At 58.5% G+C, this 20,966-nt stretch overlaps 1 protein-coding gene across 1 annotated transcript; it reads right to left on the bottom strand.

Moving 5' to 3' along the window:
* Positions 1-5,125: 5,125 nt before the first annotated feature.
* Positions 5,126-11,982, bottom strand: DIRAS1 (DIRAS family GTPase 1). The gene is made up of 2 exons (XM_031006835.2): positions 11,868-11,982; positions 5,126-8,441 (listed from the first exon to the last, which is right to left on the bottom strand). Exon 2 carries the CDS (start codon positions 8,370-8,372, stop codon positions 7,776-7,778), a length of 597 nt encoding a protein of 198 aa, XP_030862695.1. The 5' UTR covers positions 8,373-8,441; positions 11,868-11,982; the 3' UTR covers positions 5,126-7,775.
* Positions 11,983-20,966: the final 8,984 nt, after the last annotated feature.

Raw genomic sequence — 20,966 nt, forward strand, 5'->3', positions numbered from 1 at the left:
AAAACAAAAAGAAAAGAAAAGAAAAAAGAAAATTAGATGGGCACAGTGGCACACACTTGTAGTCCCAGCTACTCTGGAGGATGAGGCAGGAGAATCGCTTGAACTGGAAAGGAGGAGGTTGCAGTGAGCCGAGACTGCACCACTGCACTCCAGCCTGGGCAACAAATTGAGACAGTCTCAAAAAAATAGAAAGATATGTAAAGATGCTTAAATATTTGGTATATGTACACATGCACACATTTTTCCTTTTGCCTGAGGCTCTCAGGGGAATGTTGGATGCTGTCTTTATTTGGGACTTTAAAATTTTGTTCAATGCAGATTTTTTGTACTCATGTCAATTTTTAAAAAAATATTGCATTAGGACCAGGTGCAGTGGCTCATGCCTGTAATCCCAGCACTTTGAAAGGCCAAGATGGGAGGATTGCTTGAGGCTAGGAGTTCAAGACCAGACTGGCCAACATAGTGAGACCCCCCATCTCTACTAATAATACAAAAAATAAAAATTAGCTGGGCCGTGGTGGTGCATGCCTATAATCCCAGCTACTCAGGAGGCTGAGGCAGGAGAATTGCTTGAACCTGGCAGGTAGAGGTTGCAGTGAGCAGAGATCATGCGACTGCACTCCAGCTTGGGCAATAGAGCAAGACTCTCAAATACATACATATTGCATTAGTGAGGGTGGCTAGCGCGGCTAGGAGGGATATCACGAGGGAGTCTTTGGTGTCGCTTAAGTGTCTTGTTTGTGCAGTGGCTCACACCTGTCATCCCAGCACTTTGGGAGGCCGAAGCGGGAAGATCCGTTGAGCCCAGGAGTTCAAGACCATTCTGGGCAACATAGCAAGACCCACCCCATATCTACAAATATATATATAAGAAAATTAGCTGGGCATGCTGGCTCACTCCTGCAATCCCAGCACTTTTTGGGAGGCCGAGGCGGGAGGATCATGAGGTCAGGAGATCGAGACCATCCTGGCTAACACGGTGAAACCCGTCTCTACTAAAAATACAAAAAATTAGCCGGGTGTGGTGGCGGGCACCTGTAGTCCCAGCTATTCGGGAGGCTGAGGCAGGAGAATGGCGTGAACTTGGGAGGTGGAGCTTGCAGTGAGCCAAGATCGCACCACTGCACTCCAGCCTGGGTGACAGAGCCAGACTCCGTCTCAAAAAAAAAAAAAAAAAAAAGAAAGAAAATTAGCCACATGTGGTGATGTGCATGTGTCTGTAGTCCCAGCTACTCAGTTACTCGGGGGACACTGAGGTGGGAGGATCACTTGAGCCCAAGAGATTGAGGCTGCAGTGAGCTGTGTTCACACCACTGCACCATTCCAGCCCGGGCGACGGAGCAAGACCCTGATCAAAAAAAAAAAAAAAATTATCTCGTGACTGTGTTTAGAGGAAGTTATGCGTGTGATAAAACTGCATAAACCACACACACACTCACACGCTCAGATGAGTGCGTGCAAATCCAGTGAAGCTTGCATCGTTCCACTGTGCAGGTTTTGAGGATATACTGCAGTTATGCAAGATGTAAACATAGCTGGGGGGCTGGGTGCAAGGTGCATCAGACCTCCTTGTACCTTCCCGTGAATCAATAATTATTAATAAATAAAACGTTTTAAAAATTGCAATGAAGGCCAGGCACGGTGGCTCATGCCTGTAATCCCAGCGCTTTGGGAGGCCAAGGCAGGTGGATCACCTGAGGTCAGAAGTTTGAGACCAGCCTGGCCAACATGGTGAAACCCCATCTCTATTAAAACCACAAAAATTAGCCGGGCATGGTTGTGGGCGTCTGTAATCCCAGCTACTCGGGAGGCTGGGGCAGGAGAATTGTTTGAAGCTGAGATCACACCAGTGCACTCCAGCCTGGGCGACAGAGCAAGACTCCGTCTCAAAAAAAAATAATTTTTAAAAGAGGGTGTCTCAAAACCCATGGTCACTTGGAGAAATAGAGGAGGGGGTCCCAGGCAGGTGCTATGCTCCCTGCAGCTGCAGCTGGGATCCCACCATCTTCACAGCTGACCTGGAGGACATATCACTAACCACGGCCCTCTCCCGCCTCCTGGGATCCTGGCAAGCCAGACTCCAACCGTACATTCACGTTACACAGATAGGGAAGCTGAGGTCCTGTGGGTTCCTCCCTTTGTAAAATAGGGCTCTTAGCGCCTGTCCAAGCTCCTCAGCCAGCTGCGGTAAGTACACAGTACAGCGGGGCCCTCGAGGTCTCTTGAGGGAAGTGCTGAAATGTTCCTGTAACCCCCTGGCATCCTTCTCGTGAAAGTCCAAACTCTTCCCACAGCCCACCAGGCACTGTTTGACCCCTGCTGGCGACCTTCAACTTCACTGGCCACCCTCCCTCTCCTCCCTCCACTCCTGCCAGCCAGGCCTCACCTGTTCCTGCTTTGACACCTTTGCTGGTCCCCCTGTCCAGTGCTCCGTCCCAGGTCCCCTTGGAGCTGGCCTCTCCCCCTGCTTCCCACATCAGCAAACACGTCGGCTTCTGAGTCAGACCTCAGAAGGCCTGGGACTCCCAGCCATGTCACTTTTGTGATGCAGGTTTATCTTCTGCGTAGGGAGCATGTGTCTGCAATGATTTGATCCACTTCTTCATAGGGAATCATCGTCCCCAGTGGGTTATGCTCTCTGAGCAGGCAGGGGGCTCTGGGGCTGGTGTCTGTCACTGCTGTGTCCCCAGCATCAGGGCAGGACCAGGCATAGAGTGGTGCCTCTTACATACTGGAAGAATGAATGAATGAATGAACCAATGGATACGTGAATGAATGATGTCTCAGCTCTTCCTTCCTTCCAGTCTGGTCCTGAATAACGCCTTACCTCTTCAGCTCAGATCCCTGCCCCAGCCTGCTCTGGGTTAGGGGTGGGGGTGGGGGCTGGGCTGGCAGATGGGACAAGCAGGGAAGGTCCCCTGACATGGTTTGGCTCTCTGTCCCCACCCAAATCTCATGTTGAATTGTAGTCCCATGTTGGAGGTAGTGCCTGATGGGAGGCGACTGGATCATGACGGTGGATCTTCATGAATGGTTTAGCACCACCCCCTCAGTCCTCTCTCGTAATAGAGTTCTCACAGGATCCGGTATGGCACCTCCTCCCCTGTGCTCCTGCTCCGGCCAAGTGACCTGCCTGCTCCCCTCTGCCTTCCCCCATGACCGTAAGTTTCCTGAGGCCTCCCAGAAGCAGCTGCTGCCATGCTTCCTGTACAGGCTGTGGAACTATGAGCCAATTAAACCTCTTTTCTCTATCATTTACCTGTATCAGGTATTTCTTTTCTTTTTGGGGGGCGGCGGGGGGTTGGACAGAGTTTCATTCTCGTCACCCAGGCTGGAGTGCAGTGGCACAATCTCAGCTCACTGCAAGCTCCGCCTCCCGGGTTCAAGTGATCCTCCTGCCTCAGCCTCCCGAGTAGTTGGGATTACAGACTCCCGCCACCACGCCCAGCTAATGTTTTGTATTTTTAGTAGAGACAGGGTTTTGCCATGTGAGCCAGGCTGGTCTCAAACTTCTGGCCTCAGGTAATATGCCCTTCTCGGCCTCCCAAAGTGCTGGGATTACAGGCATGAGCCACCGTGCCCGGCCTGGGTATTTCTTTATAGCATTGCAAGAATGGACTAATAAAGTCTCCTCTGCCCCAACGCCACTGGGCCTGCAAGGAAATTGTCCACGTTCACAGAAAGTCCAGCTGGGAGGATGTCCCCAGCTAATGTGCACAGAGTGAATCTGGAAACCAACACCCTAGAAAAAAGCCACATAAAGACATCTCCAAGCAGAGTCCCAGACGGGTCCTGCCTTGCCTCCCCTGCTGCATGTCCTCACCCCGCTCCCTCCACCTCCCCACCACCATCCCATCCTTCACTTCCTACACACGTCCCCTCCTCCACTCTTCACCCCATCCCTCACTTTCTACACCCACCACCTCCTCCACCCTTCATCCCATCTGTCACTGTCTACACCCATCACCTCCTCCACCCTTCATCCCATCCCTCACTTTCTACACCCATCACCTCCTCCACCCTTCATCCCATCCGTCACTTCCTACACCCATCACCTCCTCCACCATTCATCCCATCCCTTACTTCCTCCACCCATCACCTCCTCCACCCTTCATCCCATCTGTCACTTCCTCCACCCACCACCTCCTCCACCCTTCATCCCATCCCTCACTTCCTCCACCCACCACCTCCTCCACCCTTCATCCCATCCGTCACTGTCTACACCCATCACCTCCTCCACCCTTCACCCCATAGCTCACTTCCTCCACCCACCACCTCCTCCACCCTTCACCCCATCCCTCACTTCCTACACCCATCACCTCCTCCACCCTTCACCCCATCCCTCACTTCCTCCACCCACCACCTCCTCCACCCTTCACCCCATAGCTCACTTCCTCCACCCACCACCTCCTCCACCCTTCACCCCATCCCTCACTTCCTACACCCATCACCTCCTCCACCCTTCACCCCATCCCTCACTTCCTCCACCCACCACCTCCTCCACCCTTCACCCCATAGCTCACTTCCTCCACCCACCACCTCCTCCACCCTTCACCCCATCCCTCACTTCCTACACCCATCACCTCCTCCACCCTTCATCCCATCCCTCACTTCCTACACCCACCACCTCCTCCACCCTTCACCCCATCCCTCACTTCCTCCACCTACCACCTCCTTCACCCTTCACCCCATCCCTCACTTCCTACACCCACCACCTCCTCCACCCTTCATCCCATCCGTCACTTCCTCCACCCACCACCTCCTCCACCCTTCACCCCATCCCTCACTTCCTCCACCCACCACCTCCTCCACCCTTCATCCCATCCCTCACTTCCTCCACCCACCACCTCCTCCACCCTTCATCCCATCCCTCACTTCCTCCACCCACCACCTCCTCCACCCTTCACCCCATCCCTCACTTCCTCCACCTACCACCTCCTTCACCCTTCATCCCATCCCTCACTTCCTCCACCCACCACCTCCTCCACCCTTCATCCCATCCCTCACTTCCTCCACCTACCACCTCCTTCACCCTTCACCCCGTCCTGCACCTCCCCACCCTTGTTGATCCTTTACAGGCGGTGAGCCGACACCGCACGCCCACCACAGAGACAGGGCGCTATGCTGGTGGGGATGCAGGATCCACTTTTTTATTGCAGGAAGACTATGTCTAGAGCGAAGGCTACACAGACCCCACGATGGGGGAGTGGGGGCACCCACATGCGGGGGGAGAGGGGGCGGGGGCGGAGTCACAGCAAGCATGGCCTGGCACAGTCCCCGGCACCAGGGATGCCCAGGCAGGATGGGCCAGCAGCCAGGGCAGGCTCGGGCCCCCTCCTATTGCAGATCCCCTCTCTCCCCAGGGTCGGGCAGGGCCTGGGGTGGGAGAGGCCTGGAGGTGGGCAGGGCCCCAAGGAGATTGTGCTATCAGGGTGTGTCCCTGAGAAAGGGCCGCAGACCCCTGCCCAGCCTCACTCTCTCCGGCACCTTCAGAACCCAGAAGCTACTGCCAGGACAGGAGAGGAGGCAACATCAGCTGCTGGTAGGCCCTGGGCCAGCCCAAGTTTTGGGGGGACCCAGCTCTGCTCAGACACAATGCCAGCTCTTCTGGGAGCCCAGTCCACATGCTGGATAGCAACACACACGTACGTATGCACACTCCCTCTCTCTGAGTGTGTCCAGTAAACATTTGTTGAGTAAACACTCACATGAACACAGAGGAAAACAAACATGCTTGTACCAAATCAGACACGAGCAATCTGTTACCTACATAGTCCCACCTGGCCACATGACTACAGAGACACATGCGTGCAATCTCTCTCTCTCTCTCACTGCACAAAAGCACGCACACACACACACACACACACACACACGTTGCTTCCTCACACCCAATAAGACCAAAACCTCCATCTCACCTTCCCTCACTAACTTAGCTGCTGTGCTCTGAGCCCCACTGTGGAGAGACCCACATGGTACAGAACAAAGGGCAGCTTCCAGCCAACAGCCAGCGAGGAACTGAGGCCTTCAGTCTTGCAAGAGCAAGGAACTGAATGCTGCAACAACCACATGAGCTTCTAAGAAGCAAATCCTTCCCCAATCAGGCCTTCAGATGAGACCTCTGCCTGGCCAATGCTTTGATTGCAGCCTCCTGAGATCCCAAGTAGAGGACCCAGCCAACCTGCACCCAGGCTCTTGACCCACAGAATCTATGAGATAATAAGCGTGTGTTGTTTCTGGTTGCTACATTTGTGGTCATTTGTTACACAGCAGTAGCTGACTGATACAGATTTGGGACTGAAACTCACATTGCTAGAGTCATGTTGCTATAGAGTGGAACACAGATTGTGTCCCTCAATCAGGACAAACATATTTACAGATAAATGCTCTCAGATAAACCATACCACCCACTCCCCAAAATATAGTCATGCTCATACAGGCACAAAGATTCACACAGACACATCACACATATCCAGTCTTGTTGACAACCACACACAGGTATCTACAACTACCCACCTCTCTGTATACCCTACACCACTCTCACACACACAGACTGCCACAAAAACATATCATCCCAGACAGACACACACAGGTATACACGCAGATGCACTTAGATACAAGTCACCCATCCGCGCACCCCAGGTTGCACAAATACACCGTTCCATAGTCACTTCCGTGTATGTTGGACACAACCCTGTGGGGTCACATGAGTGTGGTGTCACTCAGACTGTCTCAAAAAACACCCAGAACCTCATGGCTGCAGGTACACTCGACTCCAGGACGCCACCTTCCCGGGCAGGCCCTGCTCTCTGGGGCACAGGTGGTGGGGAGGAAGTGGGTGGGGCAGACCTCTGTCCGGCGTGCCCTCGGATCCTGCTGGTGCTGGCTCCCATCGGCTGTCCCCCCACGGGGGTGTAATTGATGTATCTCTGGCCGGGGCCCGGGCACCCCCTCCTGAGCACCCCAGGTCCCCACCCACCATGCGTTGCTAACGTCTCTGTCTTGGTGGAAGAGGCGGGTCCCGGGTGGGCGGTGTCCGGGAAGCCCCTCCACGCCCATGGTGCCTCTCCGGCAGGGCAGTTGTGCTGTGGATGTGGCTGGTCCCGGGGGTGGGATTCGGGGCTGGCAGGGGCACTGCTGCAGGCCCTGTGGTTATTGCCTGGTGGTCTGAGGCCCATCCCATGGGCCCCACGCCCCGCTGTGAAGACAGAGGAGAGAGGTGCGTTCTGGGACCGGAGGAGTGGGCACAGATCAGAGGTCACGAGGGGCCGGGTGGGCTTGGGTGTATGTTAACACCAAATAGGAGAAAAAAGAAAAAAATATCTGAGGCTGATGTGCATTTTCAACTCCCCCCTCCCCCGGAAGGTCACAGTGATCAAATGTGAGGGACAGGATGCACAGGTCTGGCTGGGGACACCCCAGGGAAAGAGATGGAGATGGGGAAACGCAGCCTCCTCTGGTCCTGGTGGGAACAAGCAGCTCCTCTTGCCAGCTCCCCATCCTGTTTTCCCATCTGCAGGACAAGGGGGCCACCTCCGGCTCTTGGTTTTGGAGGGTACAGACAGAACAGGAGGGTGGAGAGAGAGCAGGGGAGGAAGAAAAGCCCCAGCCCTGCCTCGGGGTGGGCAGGGGCAGCGGAGGGGGGGTGGCCTCGGTTTCCCCAGCCGAGGTGTCGGAGGAAGGATGAGAGAAGAGGAGGAGGCCGAGGAGGGTGTCGGTGCTGGGGGAGGCAGCGGGGGCCAGTGGGGGTGGGCGGCGGGCAGGCGGGCATTCCGGGCTCACATGAGGGTGCATTTGCCCTTGACGCGGTCTGTCCTCTTCTGCTTCCCGGAGCGCTTGCCGTCGATGTTGAGGCTCATGTTGCGGCGCGTCTCCAGCGTCAGCAGCTCCTGGAAGAGCTCCTTGACGTTGTAGTTCATCTTGGCCGAGGTCTCCATGAAAGCGCACTTCCACTCCTGGGCCACCGCCTGCGCCTCGCGCGTGTCCACCTCCCGCTGCGTCTCGTCGCACTTGTTGCCCACGAGCATCACGGGGATGTCCTCCACGCTGCCCTTGATCTGCACGATGAGCTTGTAGATGGGCCCCAACTCCTCCAGCGACTGCTTGCTGGTGACGGAGAACACCAGGATGAAGGCGTGGCCCTTGGAGATGGACAGGCGCTGCATGGCCGGGAACTGGTGGCTGCCGGTGGTGTCTGTGATCTGCAGCGTGCACACGCTCTTGTCGCAGCTGATCACCTGCCGGTAGGTGTCCTCGATGGTGGGGATGTAGGTGTCGCGGAACGTGCCCTTCACGAAGCGCAGCACCAGCGAGCTCTTGCCTACGCCGCCCGCCCCGAACACCACCACGCGGTAATCGTTACTCTGTTCCGGCATCTTCCCCGCGGCGGGTGGGTGGCCGGGGCCGGGAGGGCTGGTGCCAGCTGCAAGAACCCCAGACCGAGCCTGTGTGGAGAGGAGGGTCAGACGTCAAAGGCCACCCAGGCTTGAGGGGACAGCCCCACGCCCCGGGGAGGGAGGAGGACATGGCGGCTTCTCAGAGGAGGTGGCTGCCGTGCCTCCTGCCTCCTGAAAAGGCCCATTTGCTTGTGGCTGACTTTGCAGTTCTGTCCCACAGGCGGGCGCACAGCCAACACCCTTTGCTTACTTCTCCCTAACAAAATCTGGGACCTGAGCTTCCCCGGGGGACGCTGAGCTAGGAGAGGCGTGGGAGACGCCGGGATGCCCACGAAACTCCTTCCCTGGGTGTGGGTGTCCCTTCCAGGCTGTGCCGGCTTCCCCCTCTCTTCCCAGCGTGGCAGGGGCCCCTGGAAGGTAGCAGGCCTGGCTTCCACCTCTCGCTCCACACCTGCCTGGCTCTGAGACCTTGCTGAGCCATCATGCCACCCTGAGCCTGTTTGGTGGCTCAAACGGTGCCTGTCTCCAACAACCATGGGTCCCCTGCTCTTCCGCCAACCCAGAGATGGCTAATCCTCATGGAAGCCGCACGTGGCGGGGTGTTTAAGATGCATATGTCAGGGCCGCAGCCCTGGGTGTGATGAATCCGTCGGCCAGGGCAATGGCCCTGGGAACTCGTATTTTATTTTATTCTTCTTATTTATTTATTTATTTATTTTTAGACAGAGTTTCGCTCTTGCTGCCCAGACTGGAGTGCAATGGCACAATCTTGGCTCGCCGCAACCTCCACCTCCCGGGTTCAAGCTATTCTCCTGCCTCAGCCTCCCAAGTAGCTAGGATTACAGGCATGCACCACAAAGCCCGGCTAATTTTATATTTTTAGTAGAGGCAGGGTTTCTCCATGTTGGTCAGGCAGGTCTTGAACTCCTGACCTCAGGTGATCCACCCACCTCGGCCTCCCAAAGTGCTGGGGTTACAGGCATGAGCCACTGCACCTGGCCTTCTTATTTTTTTAAAAACCAAGTCTTGCTCTGTTGCCCAGGTTGGAGTTCAGTGGTGCAATCTCGGCTCCCTGCAACCTCTGCCTCCTCCTCTGCCTCAGCCTCCAGAGTAGCTGGGATTACAAGCATGCACCACCACACCCAGCTAAGTTTTGTATTTTCAGTAGAGACGGGGTTTAGCCATGTTGGCCAGGCTGGTCTTGAACTCCTGACCTCAGCTGCTCCTCTCGCCTCGGGCTCCCAAAGTGCTGGGATTCCAGGTGTGAGACACCGCATCCAGCTGGAACTTGTGTTACAAGGCTGCTCTCCTCACCTGCCATAAATGGGATCCTGAGGCTGGGAATCTGAGAACCACAATTTGCAAATCAGGGCACTGATTCCCAATAGCCGCCCCAGGGAGGAAGGGTCTTGCAGCCCAGGTGGGACACAAAAATACAAAATCCAGAAGCTGAACGGGAAAATCCCCACTGCCTAAACTCTAAAATCAAACTATGGCCTGGTGTGCCCTAGCCCCTCCCGTTCAGGTCTGACGGATCCTTAGAATAGCACTTCCTGGGAGGGGCACCTCTTAGCCCCTCTCTTCTCTCTTGGGCTCAGAGAGGTCCAGCAGCCTGAGGAGGTCACACAGCACAGCAGATCCTGAAATGATGGAGGTGGGGGAAGAACGCTGGGGGGAGGGCGGGTGGCTTATCTCCAGAATTGATGTCCTCCCCTCCCCTTCCTCCTTCCAGGCTCTGGGGCAGCGGTGGGGGGTTGGGGGGGGGTGTTCCCCAGCAAGGTGGTCTACAGTGGGAGAGGAGGAGGAACCAGTTTCTACCTGCTGCACTGGGGGTGGGGGTGTGTTTATGGGGAGGGTCCAGAGGTTCCCCCGGGGTCAGTGGTTTGAACCTAAACAGGCAAATTCAAGTCCCTAAGCCTCCGTTTTCTGTGAAATGCGAGCCACTGTTGGGACAAGTAAGGTGACAAGGTGGAGAAAGGCCCTAGGCAGTGCCCTGTACAGCGGAGACCCCGATCACAACTGTGATCACAGTCACAAGGGCTCGGGGCCGGTGGGCAGGGCACTTGGCTGTGCCTGTTGGTTGCAAAGGCACCTTCTGGATTATCAAGGGTAACGGATTTGCCAGGAAAAGAAAAGAGGCTGATGAAAGCGCCAGCTGACACAGTCCCCAGTTGTGATGAGCCAGGCAAACTTCTGGGCGCCTCGGCAATGCCAACTCATGTGATTGGCTGCCGGGTTTGTGGACTACATGCATAGTAATTTCTCGGCATTCGGAGGAGGCTGGGGGTGCTGGTGGTGGGGGGGAGGCGGCCTGCACTGCAGACCCTGCCCTTTCCTGGGTGGGCGCCCTGAGAGGCGGGCACGCTGCTGTGCAGAAAGACGCCACCAAGACCGGCCTGGGGTCCTAATGGCCATGGGTTCTGTGGACCCAGATCCAGCCTTTGCCTTGCTGCGGGCACTGAAGCTCCGGCCCCCATGAGCAGTACTGTCCTCCCCGCTGGGTCTGGAATCCCTGACCAGGAAGGCGCTTGCACTCAACAGCCCCGAAGCCCACGCCACTTCCCACCTCCACCGCCTGGGGGGTGCAGGTGGAGGGAGGGGGTCGTGGGCACCGAGGCAGGAGCAGGAGGGGCTGGCTCAAGGTCACAGAGCAGGGGGGTGGAGGCGCACAGCGGGGCTGGAAGCCCACCCTGCTTGGCTAGACTCCTGGGGTTTCCCGCCTGTGCGGGGCAGCCCACCCCCAGACGTCCAGGCAGGGCCAATCTACCCCAGCCCTGGGTCCCTGAAGCCCGGCTCCCGGCCGGGCACGGCGTGGTTGGTGGGGGCGGGGGTGTCAAAGCAAAGCTCAGGGTCAGGAAAGCAGAGAGAGCCGCGACCCAGGAGTCTAGCGGGGGTCACGCCTGACCGAGGGTGGGGCGGGGGTCTGACCCAGGGCCGCCTGGCCGGTGAGGGGTTTCATGGAGAAAGGGCCTGCTCTAGGGGGCCCGAGGGCGCAGAGGCACAGTGCGGGGCCAGCCCAGGGGCGACCCTTGACTCAGGAGGACCTCAGTGGTGGAGACGAGGAGCCCACCCCGGGGAGGGGGCGCGGAGGGAGGGGCTTGGCTGGGCAGCGGGGCGGGGGGCGAAGAAGGCGGCTGCAGGAGGGAGGAGGCCCTGCCCGAGGGGACCAATGCGGAGAGGGGCGGCGGGGTGGGCCTCGGTGGGGCGGGCTCGGCGGGGGGGGGGGGGGGGGCGGCGCCCTCCGGGTGGGGGAGGGGAGGCGGCCGGGAGCTGTCCAAGGTGAGCGCGGAGGGGCCGGCCGGGCCCGGCGGGAAGGGACGGGGGACGCCCGGCGAGGGGCCCTGGAGCCACGCGGGGAAGGGCCCGGCCCCAAGGCCCGGGAGGGTGGGGCCGGGACAAAGGAGGGACGCGCGGCGGGGAGGACGGCCGGCTGGGGGCTGCGCAGGGACCCCCGCCCCGCCCCGGGCCGCCTACCTGGGCCCGCTGGTCCCTGCGGCGCCGCGGCCGCTGCTCCTGCCCGCTCCGGTGTCCGCTGGCGCCGCCGCCCCCCGCCCTCCCGAGCCGCCGCAGTCGCGCCCGCGCCGTCCCCGCCCGCCGGGCCCCGCGCTCCGCCCCGCCCCGCCCCGCCCCGCCCCGGGGACCCGCGCCCACGGGGCCCGCGCGCCGCCCGGCCAAGGTCACCGCCGCCCCACGCGGGACCCCTGCCCGCGCCCGGGGTGGGAGAGGTCGCCAGGATCCGGGACCCCCGCCCTGCCACGTGGCCACCTGCGCGCGCCCTCCCTCGGAGTGGGAGCTGGGGCCGCTTCCCGGGAAACCCCGAGTGGGGGCCAGGAGCCCGGCTTGGGAGGAGCAGAGTCCAGCCGGGGGTGGGGGGCTTTGGCAGAAATGCGGATAAAGGGGGTGCAGAATGGGACCCCTGAGGCCGGCTGGGGCCCGGTCACACGCAGGGCGGGGAATCAGAGGGGTGCGTTGTGAAATGAGTAAGTCGATAATCAACAATCAATGAACAGGTTTAGAAGCGGGCAGAGGCTGGAGGGTTCAGGTCAATGGGGTGCACCTGGAGGCCCACCCATCCCAGGGGCCTGGGCAGGGGCGGGATGGGGGCAGAAGCGGACTCAGCGCTCTGTTGGGCTGGTTTTGTGGAGGCGGAGGCAGCCCATGGCAGTCAGGCCTAGGGAGGTGGGGGGTGAGCAAAGGGGGCTGGCGCTGCTCTGCAGAGGATGGGTTTGCCGTTTTCGGTTAGGAAAATGTTTGTGTTCCCCCAACAGGAGGCATCTTACGGGAGCACTGGCTTTTCTGATGCGTCTGTGTGTCCACAAGAGACCATGGCTCCACCTCCATTTTGGAGACCGGGAGGCCGAGGTTCCTTTTGGCCTCATCGGGCAGATCCCAGAGGAGACTGGACTTTGGGGTCTAGTGACCAGGCCAGAAGGTGCTCTCAGGGGTGGGTGCGGGACAGTCCCAGGCAGCAAGGCTGTCAGAGGAAGGCGCCCCTTGGTGGAGAGGCCAACTCTGGGACCCACAGGGGTCTCTCCAGAGTCAGAGCCATCAGTGGGTGAGAGGCTGGTCTGGAAGGTGGTGAGCTCCCCATCACCAGGCCTGTGAGCAGGTGCTGCAGCCCAGGGAACCCCTTGGGCCCTCAGCTCCTGAGTTCTCCATGACCCACCATTTCCATGGCCCTGGATGAGGTGGGCCCATCTGCCTCTGCAGAGACTTGGCACTGCCCCCAAGACCAGTCAGTCCCCTCTCCTGTTGCCACTGAGGCTGGGGTACTGAGGTTCATGCGGCTTTGGGGCTCAAAGAGCTCTATTTCTCCCTGATTTGACCCCACTCCCCCTCCTGGCCTCCAGACCCCTTCCTCCAGCCCTCCTTCCACTCTGCCACTCAATGCTCCAACTGGAACATGGGCCTCCCCTGCTCTAACGCCACCCATGGCTCCCTTCTCCCAGGTCAAGGTCCAGCTTCTCAGCCTGGCATCCATGGCCCGGCCTGAGTGCTCCTGGCGTGCGCCTCCCTCCCACCCTGACCCCAGCCCTGCGGGAGCACCTCAGAGCATGGCCCGGCCCCTGACCCTCATCTGGGGGTGCCCTCAGCAGGAGATGGAGACAGCCCTGAGGGCAGACAAATCCCAGCTTCTGCTCTACGTGGCTGCCTGCAGGGAAGTGGCTTCTCAAGCATCGGTTCCCCCATCTGTGAGTGACGTCACTGTTGCCCGCCTGTAGGGTTGCTGGGAACACATGGGCAGGGTGCCCACCTACACGGGGCTGCTGCGCACCCAAGCACTCAGACGGCAGCCCTGCCCCTTCCCAGTCCGCCTGCCTGCCTTCGTCTCCTGAGTGACCCACCAGCGTGGGGCAGGGCGTCGGGCGGGCTCCCTGTCTCCTCCGGGCACCAGCTCAGGCCGGGGCAGGCTGACTCATGCGTAGGAGAGTGGGCAGGGCGGTAACTCCACGCTGCGGCTGCTATTTATAGCTCCCAGGCCAGGCTGTGGGCCGCATGAGCCGGCGAGGACAGGCCCTGTTCCCCTCCTCGCTGTCCCTGAGGAATGGGTTCTCCACACATGGCCCGCGGTGCCCAGGCCACAGATGGCAGTGAGCTCTTCCGAGCACCCAAACTAGGACAGCAGGAGCTTCTCCCCCATGGTGGGCCGGGGAGCAGAGGGTTCCGCCTGGCCTTTGTGAGTGGGGGTGGGTGGGTGCCCCAGCTCTGCCTCTCCATGGAAAGGTCCGTGATCCAAATCTCAGGGGCCAGGGCACTTGCACACTGGGGCACTGAGCAAGCCGGGGCTGGCACTGGAGTTTCCTGGGTTCCCTGCTGCCTCTCATACCCAAGTCCCTCTTTGGAGAGTCCCTCAGCATCCTGAGAGGCACAGAGGTGGGCGAGGAGGACTGAGGCCGGCTGCATCTTTGCCAAAGAGAAGAGGACCCGTCAACCTCTCCAGCTCGCGAGCTGGGCAGGATCCACAGGCGTCCACGTTGAGTCCCCAGGGTGAAACCCACCGGGGCAGTCTGCATGATTCCTGCAAACACAAAGTGCCAGTGTAGTGGGTGCTGGGCCCTCAGCAGTCTGTACAAGGCCACTGTCCCTGCTCCCATCTGGAAACTGCTGCTCAGAGAAGGGAAGCGGCTCGCCCACGGTGGCCTAGTGGGGAAGAGGTCGGTCCGGATCCATCAGGCTCTGAAGCCATAGCCCAGCCTGCTGGGGATGGACGGCCACCCCCTTGTGATCCTCTTGCCCTGTCCCTGGCTATCTGCTGTCTTGTCCTGGGGACACTCGGCCCGTCCTGCCTTACAGATCTCCTTTCAGCAGAACAGCAAGGGATGGCGTTCATCTGCAATGTCCGGCTCCTCACCCGGCCCTGCAGCTCCACGACCGCTCTCCTCACCCTGCTGCCCTGACCAGGGCCACGTGGGCCTCACTGAACCCCGGCTAGCCTTTGGAGAGGAGGGCAGTGGGGTCTGGCCTCAGCTCTCTTCAGTGGTCTCTGGACCATGTGGGCAAAGCCGAGGTTGCACATCCTGTCCTCAGGGGGCAGAGTCACCCCGGGGGCTCAGCCACACAGTTGCTTTTCAAGTTTAGCATCTGTCAATCAATCAATCAATCTACCACCTATCTATCTATCATCTATCAATCATCTATCTGTCATCTATCAATCTATCAATCATCTGTCATCTATTAATCATCTATCATCTAGCAATAATCTGTCAATCATCTATCACCTATCAATCTATCAGTCACCTATCATTTATTAATCATTTACCTATTATCTATCAATCATCTGTCATCTATTTGTCATCTATTATCTATCAATCATCTATCAATCATCTACTTATCTATCTATCTATCTATCTATCTATCTATCTATCTGAGACGGTCTCACTCCGCCACCTAAGCTGGAGTGCAGTGGTGAGGTCGCAGCTCACTGCAGCCTTGACTTTCTGGGCTCGAGCAATCCTTCCTCCTCAGCCGCCTGAGCAGCTGGGACTACAGGCACACACCACCAGGCCCGGCTAATTTTAAAAAAATTTTCTGGGCCAGGCACGATGGCTCATGCCTGTAATCCCTGCACTTTGGGAGGCTAAGGTGGGTGGATCACATGAGGTCAGGAGTTCAAGACCAGCCTGGCCAACATGGTAAAACCCCGTCTCTACTAAAAATATAAAAAATGAACCCAATGTGGTGGCATGCACCTGTAATCCCAGCTACTTGGGAGGCTGAGGCAGGATAATCACTTGAACCTGGGAGGCGGAGGTTGCAGTGAGCTGAGATCACACCACTGTACTCCAGCCTGGGCAACAGAGCAAGACTCTGTCTTAAAAAAAAAAAAATTCTGGGCTGGGCGCAGTGGCTTACGCCTGTAATCCCAGCACTTTAGGAGGCTGAGGTGGGCAGATCATGAGGTCAGGAGTTTGAGACCAGCCTGACCAATATGGTGAAACCCCGTCTCTACTAAAAATACAAAAATTAGCCAGGAGTGGTGGCGGGCGCCTGTAAACCCAGCTACTCAGGAGGCCCAGGCAGGAGAATCGCTTGAACCCGGGAGGCGCAGGTCGCAGTGAGCCGAGATCGCGCCATTGTACTCCAGCCTGGGCGACAGAGCAAGACTCTGTCTCAAAAAAAAAAAAAAAAAAAAAAAAAAAAAATTCTGTAGAGATAAGGTCTTACTATACTGCCCAGGCTGGTGGCACCAATATTTTAAAATACAGAGACCATTTGTCAAAAACCTGTTTGCCTTCAAAGATGAACAGGCTGGCATCCCCAAGCCCATTTTTGTTTGTTTGTTTGTTTGTTTTTGCCCTTTGGCATCTGCAGAGCTGCTCACCGCTGCTCCCCCAGCCCCCAGGCCACCATGGAAGACCCACGCCTCACCCTGCCTGGCCCCTAGAGTCAGCACTGGGTTCCTCTCTAACATCAGAGTGCTATGATTTTTTATGTTTGTTTTTAGACAGAGTCTCGCTCTGTCACCCAGACTGGAGTGCAGTGGTGTGATCTTGGCTCACTGCAACCTCCACCTCCCGGGTTCAAGCAACTCCCCTGCCTCAGCCTCCCAAGTAGCTGGGATTACAGGCGCCCACCACCACACCCGGCTAATTTTTATACTTTTAGTAGAGATGGAGTTTCACCATGTTGCCCAGGCTGCTCTGGAACTCCTGACCTCAGGTGATCCGTCCGCCTCGGCCTCCCAAAGAGCTGGGATGACAGGCGTAAGCCACCGCGCCTGGCCAGGGTGCTGTTTCATCACCACCTCTGAGGAGTGGGGTTACTGAATCTTTAGCATTGGCAGGATAAACTCCGGTAACGCCTGGGTCTTCTTAGAGAGAAGAAGCCACTCTGATCAGCAGATAAAAAAGGCTGAGAACTACAGAGAGGCTCCAGGGCCTTTGCACATGCAGCTCCCTCAGCCAGACGAGCTCTCTCTCCCCCATCTCCTTCTCACTCGCTTCCTCCAGTCCCCCTCACATCACCCCAGAGACTGCTCCTGAGGAGACCACAGAATTAAAATCATCTCCTTTTGCCGTCTCTCACCGTGTCCCGATTCTTTTCAGGGCATTTATTGCTACCTGGTACCGCCTAACATGCCGGCGTCGGCTCCCTCTCCAGAATGTGAGCCGCCTTAGTTCTGGGGCAGCGTTTCCCACGGGGGGGTGATTGTGTCCCAAGGGGAGACTGGGCACTAGATGGGAACGTCTGTGGTTCTCACAAGTGTGGGTGCACCTGGCATGGAGTGGGTGGAGGCCAGGGATACTGCTCAGCACCCTGCAGTGCCCAGGACGGCCCCATCCCAGAGAACTATCTGGCCCCAGCGTCCACAGTGCCCACAGGGAGAGACCCTGGACGGGTCCACGGGTCTCAAACTTTGCCCACCCCAGCATGGCTAGCGTTGCCTGGGAACTCGGTGGCATGCAAGTTCTCAGGCCTCACCCCAGAGCCAGGGCTGCAGCTCAGCTTCCCACAAGGCACAGGATGGCCCCAGATGTCCACAAAGCCGAGGCACAGAAGCCTGTTCTGGGGGCCAGCTCATCTAGCCTGAGTCTGGCTGGACCTCCACTAGCTGAGACGGAAGCCCAGCCAGCCTGCTCACCTCTTCATAGAGAAGCCCGACACAGCGCCGGCCACTCCCTCCCCTCCGTGTGCAGCTCCCCGGCTCTGAAGCACTCACTTGTCTAACCCGATTCTCACCCTACAAGACCGCAACCCACCATCACTTCTGCCCTCCGCCAGGACACCGAGGCCAGCTGTGTCACTGCCCCGAGGGGTTGCAGGTGCGGAGCCGCAGAGGCCTGAGGGGTGGCAGGGAGAGAGGTAGGGGCATCTTCCCACTCCAGCCCCGTCTGGCCTCAGCACCCGACAGCCAGGAGAAGAGTTCTGGGGTCTTCCAGACAAGCCCCCACATCCTGCAGCAGCCTGTGCTCCCTCGAAAGGGAGATGACTCCTCTACCTTCGGGAGCCTCCACCTCCTTCCCACCTGCAGGGGGACCCCGGAAAGGCTGGGGCAGCCTCCGAGCATCGAGGTGAAGGCCAAGGAGTCTTTATTGGTGACAGGCTGCTCACCGGCTGTCCCAAAAGCAGACACAGCTCAGGGCACAAGCTGCGTGCAGGCTGGCGGCTGGAACAGGTGGGACGCAGCCCCCTCTCTTCCCGGTGGGGTAGAGGGTCCAGAGCTGCTGGCCAGGACAGTCTGATGGTGCCAAGGGCTGGGAGACACCGTCCCATCCACCGCCGACCTCTCCGTCCCGCCCCAAGCTAATAACTTGTGCAACAGAAATGCAAACAACAGACACGTAGGGCCAACGGGCTGTTATTACGGCTGACTCAACCCCGCAGGCCTGGGCGCCACCTCATCATTTTCTCCCCTTTTGTCTCCAGATCCAGGTGAGGGAATCCAGCGATGCCATCCAGCTGTCCGTGCTGAGAACCCAACGAGGGGCTTCCTTCCCGCTGGAGCCCACGCCTGCGCCCAGCGGGGACCCCGAGCTCAAGTCCCGGAGTTAATTCTCCAGCTTGCAGAGCTAAGAGATGCCCCCATCCCGGCCCACCCTCTCTGTCCCAATAGAAAAACCTGGACCCACCTGGGGTCTAGGCAAGGCTGCTGGGTCTGTTTCTGGTGGGGCAGCAGCTGAGCCTGATCTGGGTCCCTCCCGCCTGTGACCTGCCTGGTCATAGACAAGAGAAGCCCCTGGCCAGGCATGGGCCTAGGGGTGGCCGTGACCCAGCCAGGAGTGCTGCATTCGGACGAAGATGGCACTGGGTGCTCTGCGCTTGGAGTTTTGTTTTTTTGTGTGTGTTTTTCTGAGACCAAGTCTTGCTCTGTCGCTCAGGCTGGAGTGCAGAAGTGCGATCTCGGCTCACTGCAACCTCTGCCTCCCGGGTTCAAGTGATTGTCCTGCCTCAGCCTCCCAAGTTGCTGGGATTACAGGCACCTGCCACCACACCCAGCTAATTTTTGTATTTTTACTAGAGACGGGGTTTCGCCATGTTGATCAGGCTGGTCTCCAACTTGTGGGCTCAAGTGATCTGCCCGCCTCAGCCTCCCAAAGTGCTGGGATTATAGGCGTGAGCCGCTGCTCCCGGCCGGAGTTTTGTTTTTTAAACGGGAAGCTGTCTTGTGTTATCCAGGAACGATCTGTCCAAGCTATTCCCGGTCTCTGCCAGCGCATGAAACGGTTGGCAGGTGCCCCCTCTCCTCCCTGTGTCTCTCTCATGAACAGGTAGTCGACACAGCCCACCATCACCTGTCCTGGGTCTTCTATGAGTTGGGCTGGGTCTCTCCCCCTGGGCCCTGTGGACATTGGGACTGAACCGTTCTCAGGGGTGGGGCCGTCCTGGGCACTGCAGGGTGCTGAGCAGCATCCCTGGCCTCCAACCACTCCATGCCAGGAGCACCCCTAGGCAAGACAACCACAGATGTCCCCAGACATGGCCTGGTGTCCCCTGGGGGCAGAAGATTCCCGGCTGGGAGTCACAGAGTCAGTAAAAGAGACCCCCAAGGAGGAGGACCCTTGGCTTCTGCAGGTCACATGACATTTCTGTGACTCAAAGTTGTGTAGAGATGGAGGCGGCCATGTGCAGCTGGAGCTGGCCTGCTCTGCAGTGTCGTGACGTCGTTTTGAGGCAGGAGTAGTCTGTGGCTGCAGGCAGTGACAAACCCAGGCTTCCTCAAGCAGTGGCTCCTAGCACTGGGTGACAGTGTGTCTGTGCGCAGAGCCAGAGGAGACAGACTCGCTGGCCTGCCTCACAGGAGAATGGTCTAGGCCGGACCCGGTCGCCGTCGGCCAAGGGACCTTGGGAATGAGCCCTGCGCCCCTGGACTCTATATGGGACGGGCGAGACGACCACTCCACGTCTTTACCCCAACATGGACATGTGCTGGGTTCCTCCTCAAAAGCGGGTAAAGTCCCCAGGCGCGGTGGCTCACACCTGTAATCCCAGCACTGTGGGAGGCCGAGGTGGGTAGATCACCTGAGCTCAAGAGTTTGAGACCAGCCTGACCAACACGGTGAAACCCCGTCTCTACTAAAAATACAAAATTAGCCGAGCATGGTGCTGGGCACCTATGGTCCCTGCTACTCAGGAGGCCGAGGCAGGAGAATCACTTGAACCCAGGAGCGGAGGTTGCAGTGAGCCGAGATCATGCCACTGCACTCCAGCCTGGGAGACAGAGCGAAACTCCATCTCAAAAAAAAAAAAAAAAAAAAAAGTGGGCCGGGCACAGTGGCTCACACTTGTAATCCCAGCACTTTGGGAGGCCGAGGCCAGCGGATCACAAGGTCAGGAGTTTGAGACCAACCTGGCCACCATGGTGAAACCCTCTCTACTAAAAATACAAAAATTAGCTGGCCGTGGTGGTGCGTGCCTGTAATTCCAGCTACTTGGGAGGCCGAGGCAGGAGAATTGTTTGAAGCCAGGAGGTGGAGGTTGCAGTGAGCCGAGATCGCGCCACTGCACTCCAGCCTGGGAGACAGAGCAAGGCTCTATTTCAAAAAAAAAAAAAAAAGAGTGGTGACAGCCGACCAAAAGTGGCTCAAGAGACATCCTCCTGCCTTAGGGTCCCGCTGGCCCCAGGAAAGCTCCTTTCGTGCCTCCTGAGGACTCTGGGACGGAGAGGTCTGGAGGCCACAGCCTGCTCGCCCCCGCCCCCGCCTGCGTCCTGCTTTCTGGCCGCTGCCTCTGGTCTGCTGCAGTCAAAGGGGCAGGACCAGCCCTGAGCTCCAACCCAGCGCCAGTGGGGGACAACGTGGTGTCAGAGGCTCCTCTGGAGGGAAGGGGAAGAAGCCGCTTGGGATCCTTGGGGTGGGGTGGCTGGGCCTGCAGGGGTCCACAGCTTGGGTCCCTCGGGCCACCCTGGGGAGCCGATGGCTGGTGGAGGGTAGGGCCCCACTTTGTGCTTCCTCCTGTGATGGGCGAAGGTGGATGGGGATCCCTGGAGCAGGCGGTGCTCTGCCCCACGTGGGCTCCTGCTGGATTCAGGGGACGGGGACCCTGAGCCTTCCCATGTAGGGGGCCTGGATGTCTCTATCCCCTGGCAGTCACGAAACTCAAGCCACATCCCCCACCAGTGCAGGGACCCAGTGG

This window comes from Gorilla gorilla, chromosome 20 (assembly GCF_029281585.2).
Source record: "Gorilla gorilla gorilla isolate KB3781 chromosome 20, NHGRI_mGorGor1-v2.1_pri, whole genome shotgun sequence".
In the NCBI taxonomy this organism is placed as follows: Eukaryota; Metazoa; Chordata; class Mammalia; order Primates; family Hominidae; genus Gorilla; species Gorilla gorilla.

Excerpts from the sequence above, each read along its gene's own strand:
- DIRAS1 (XM_031006835.2), bottom strand. The coding sequence starts at position 8,372 with ATGCCGGAACAGAGTAACGATTACCGCGTGGTGGTGTTCGGGGCGGGC.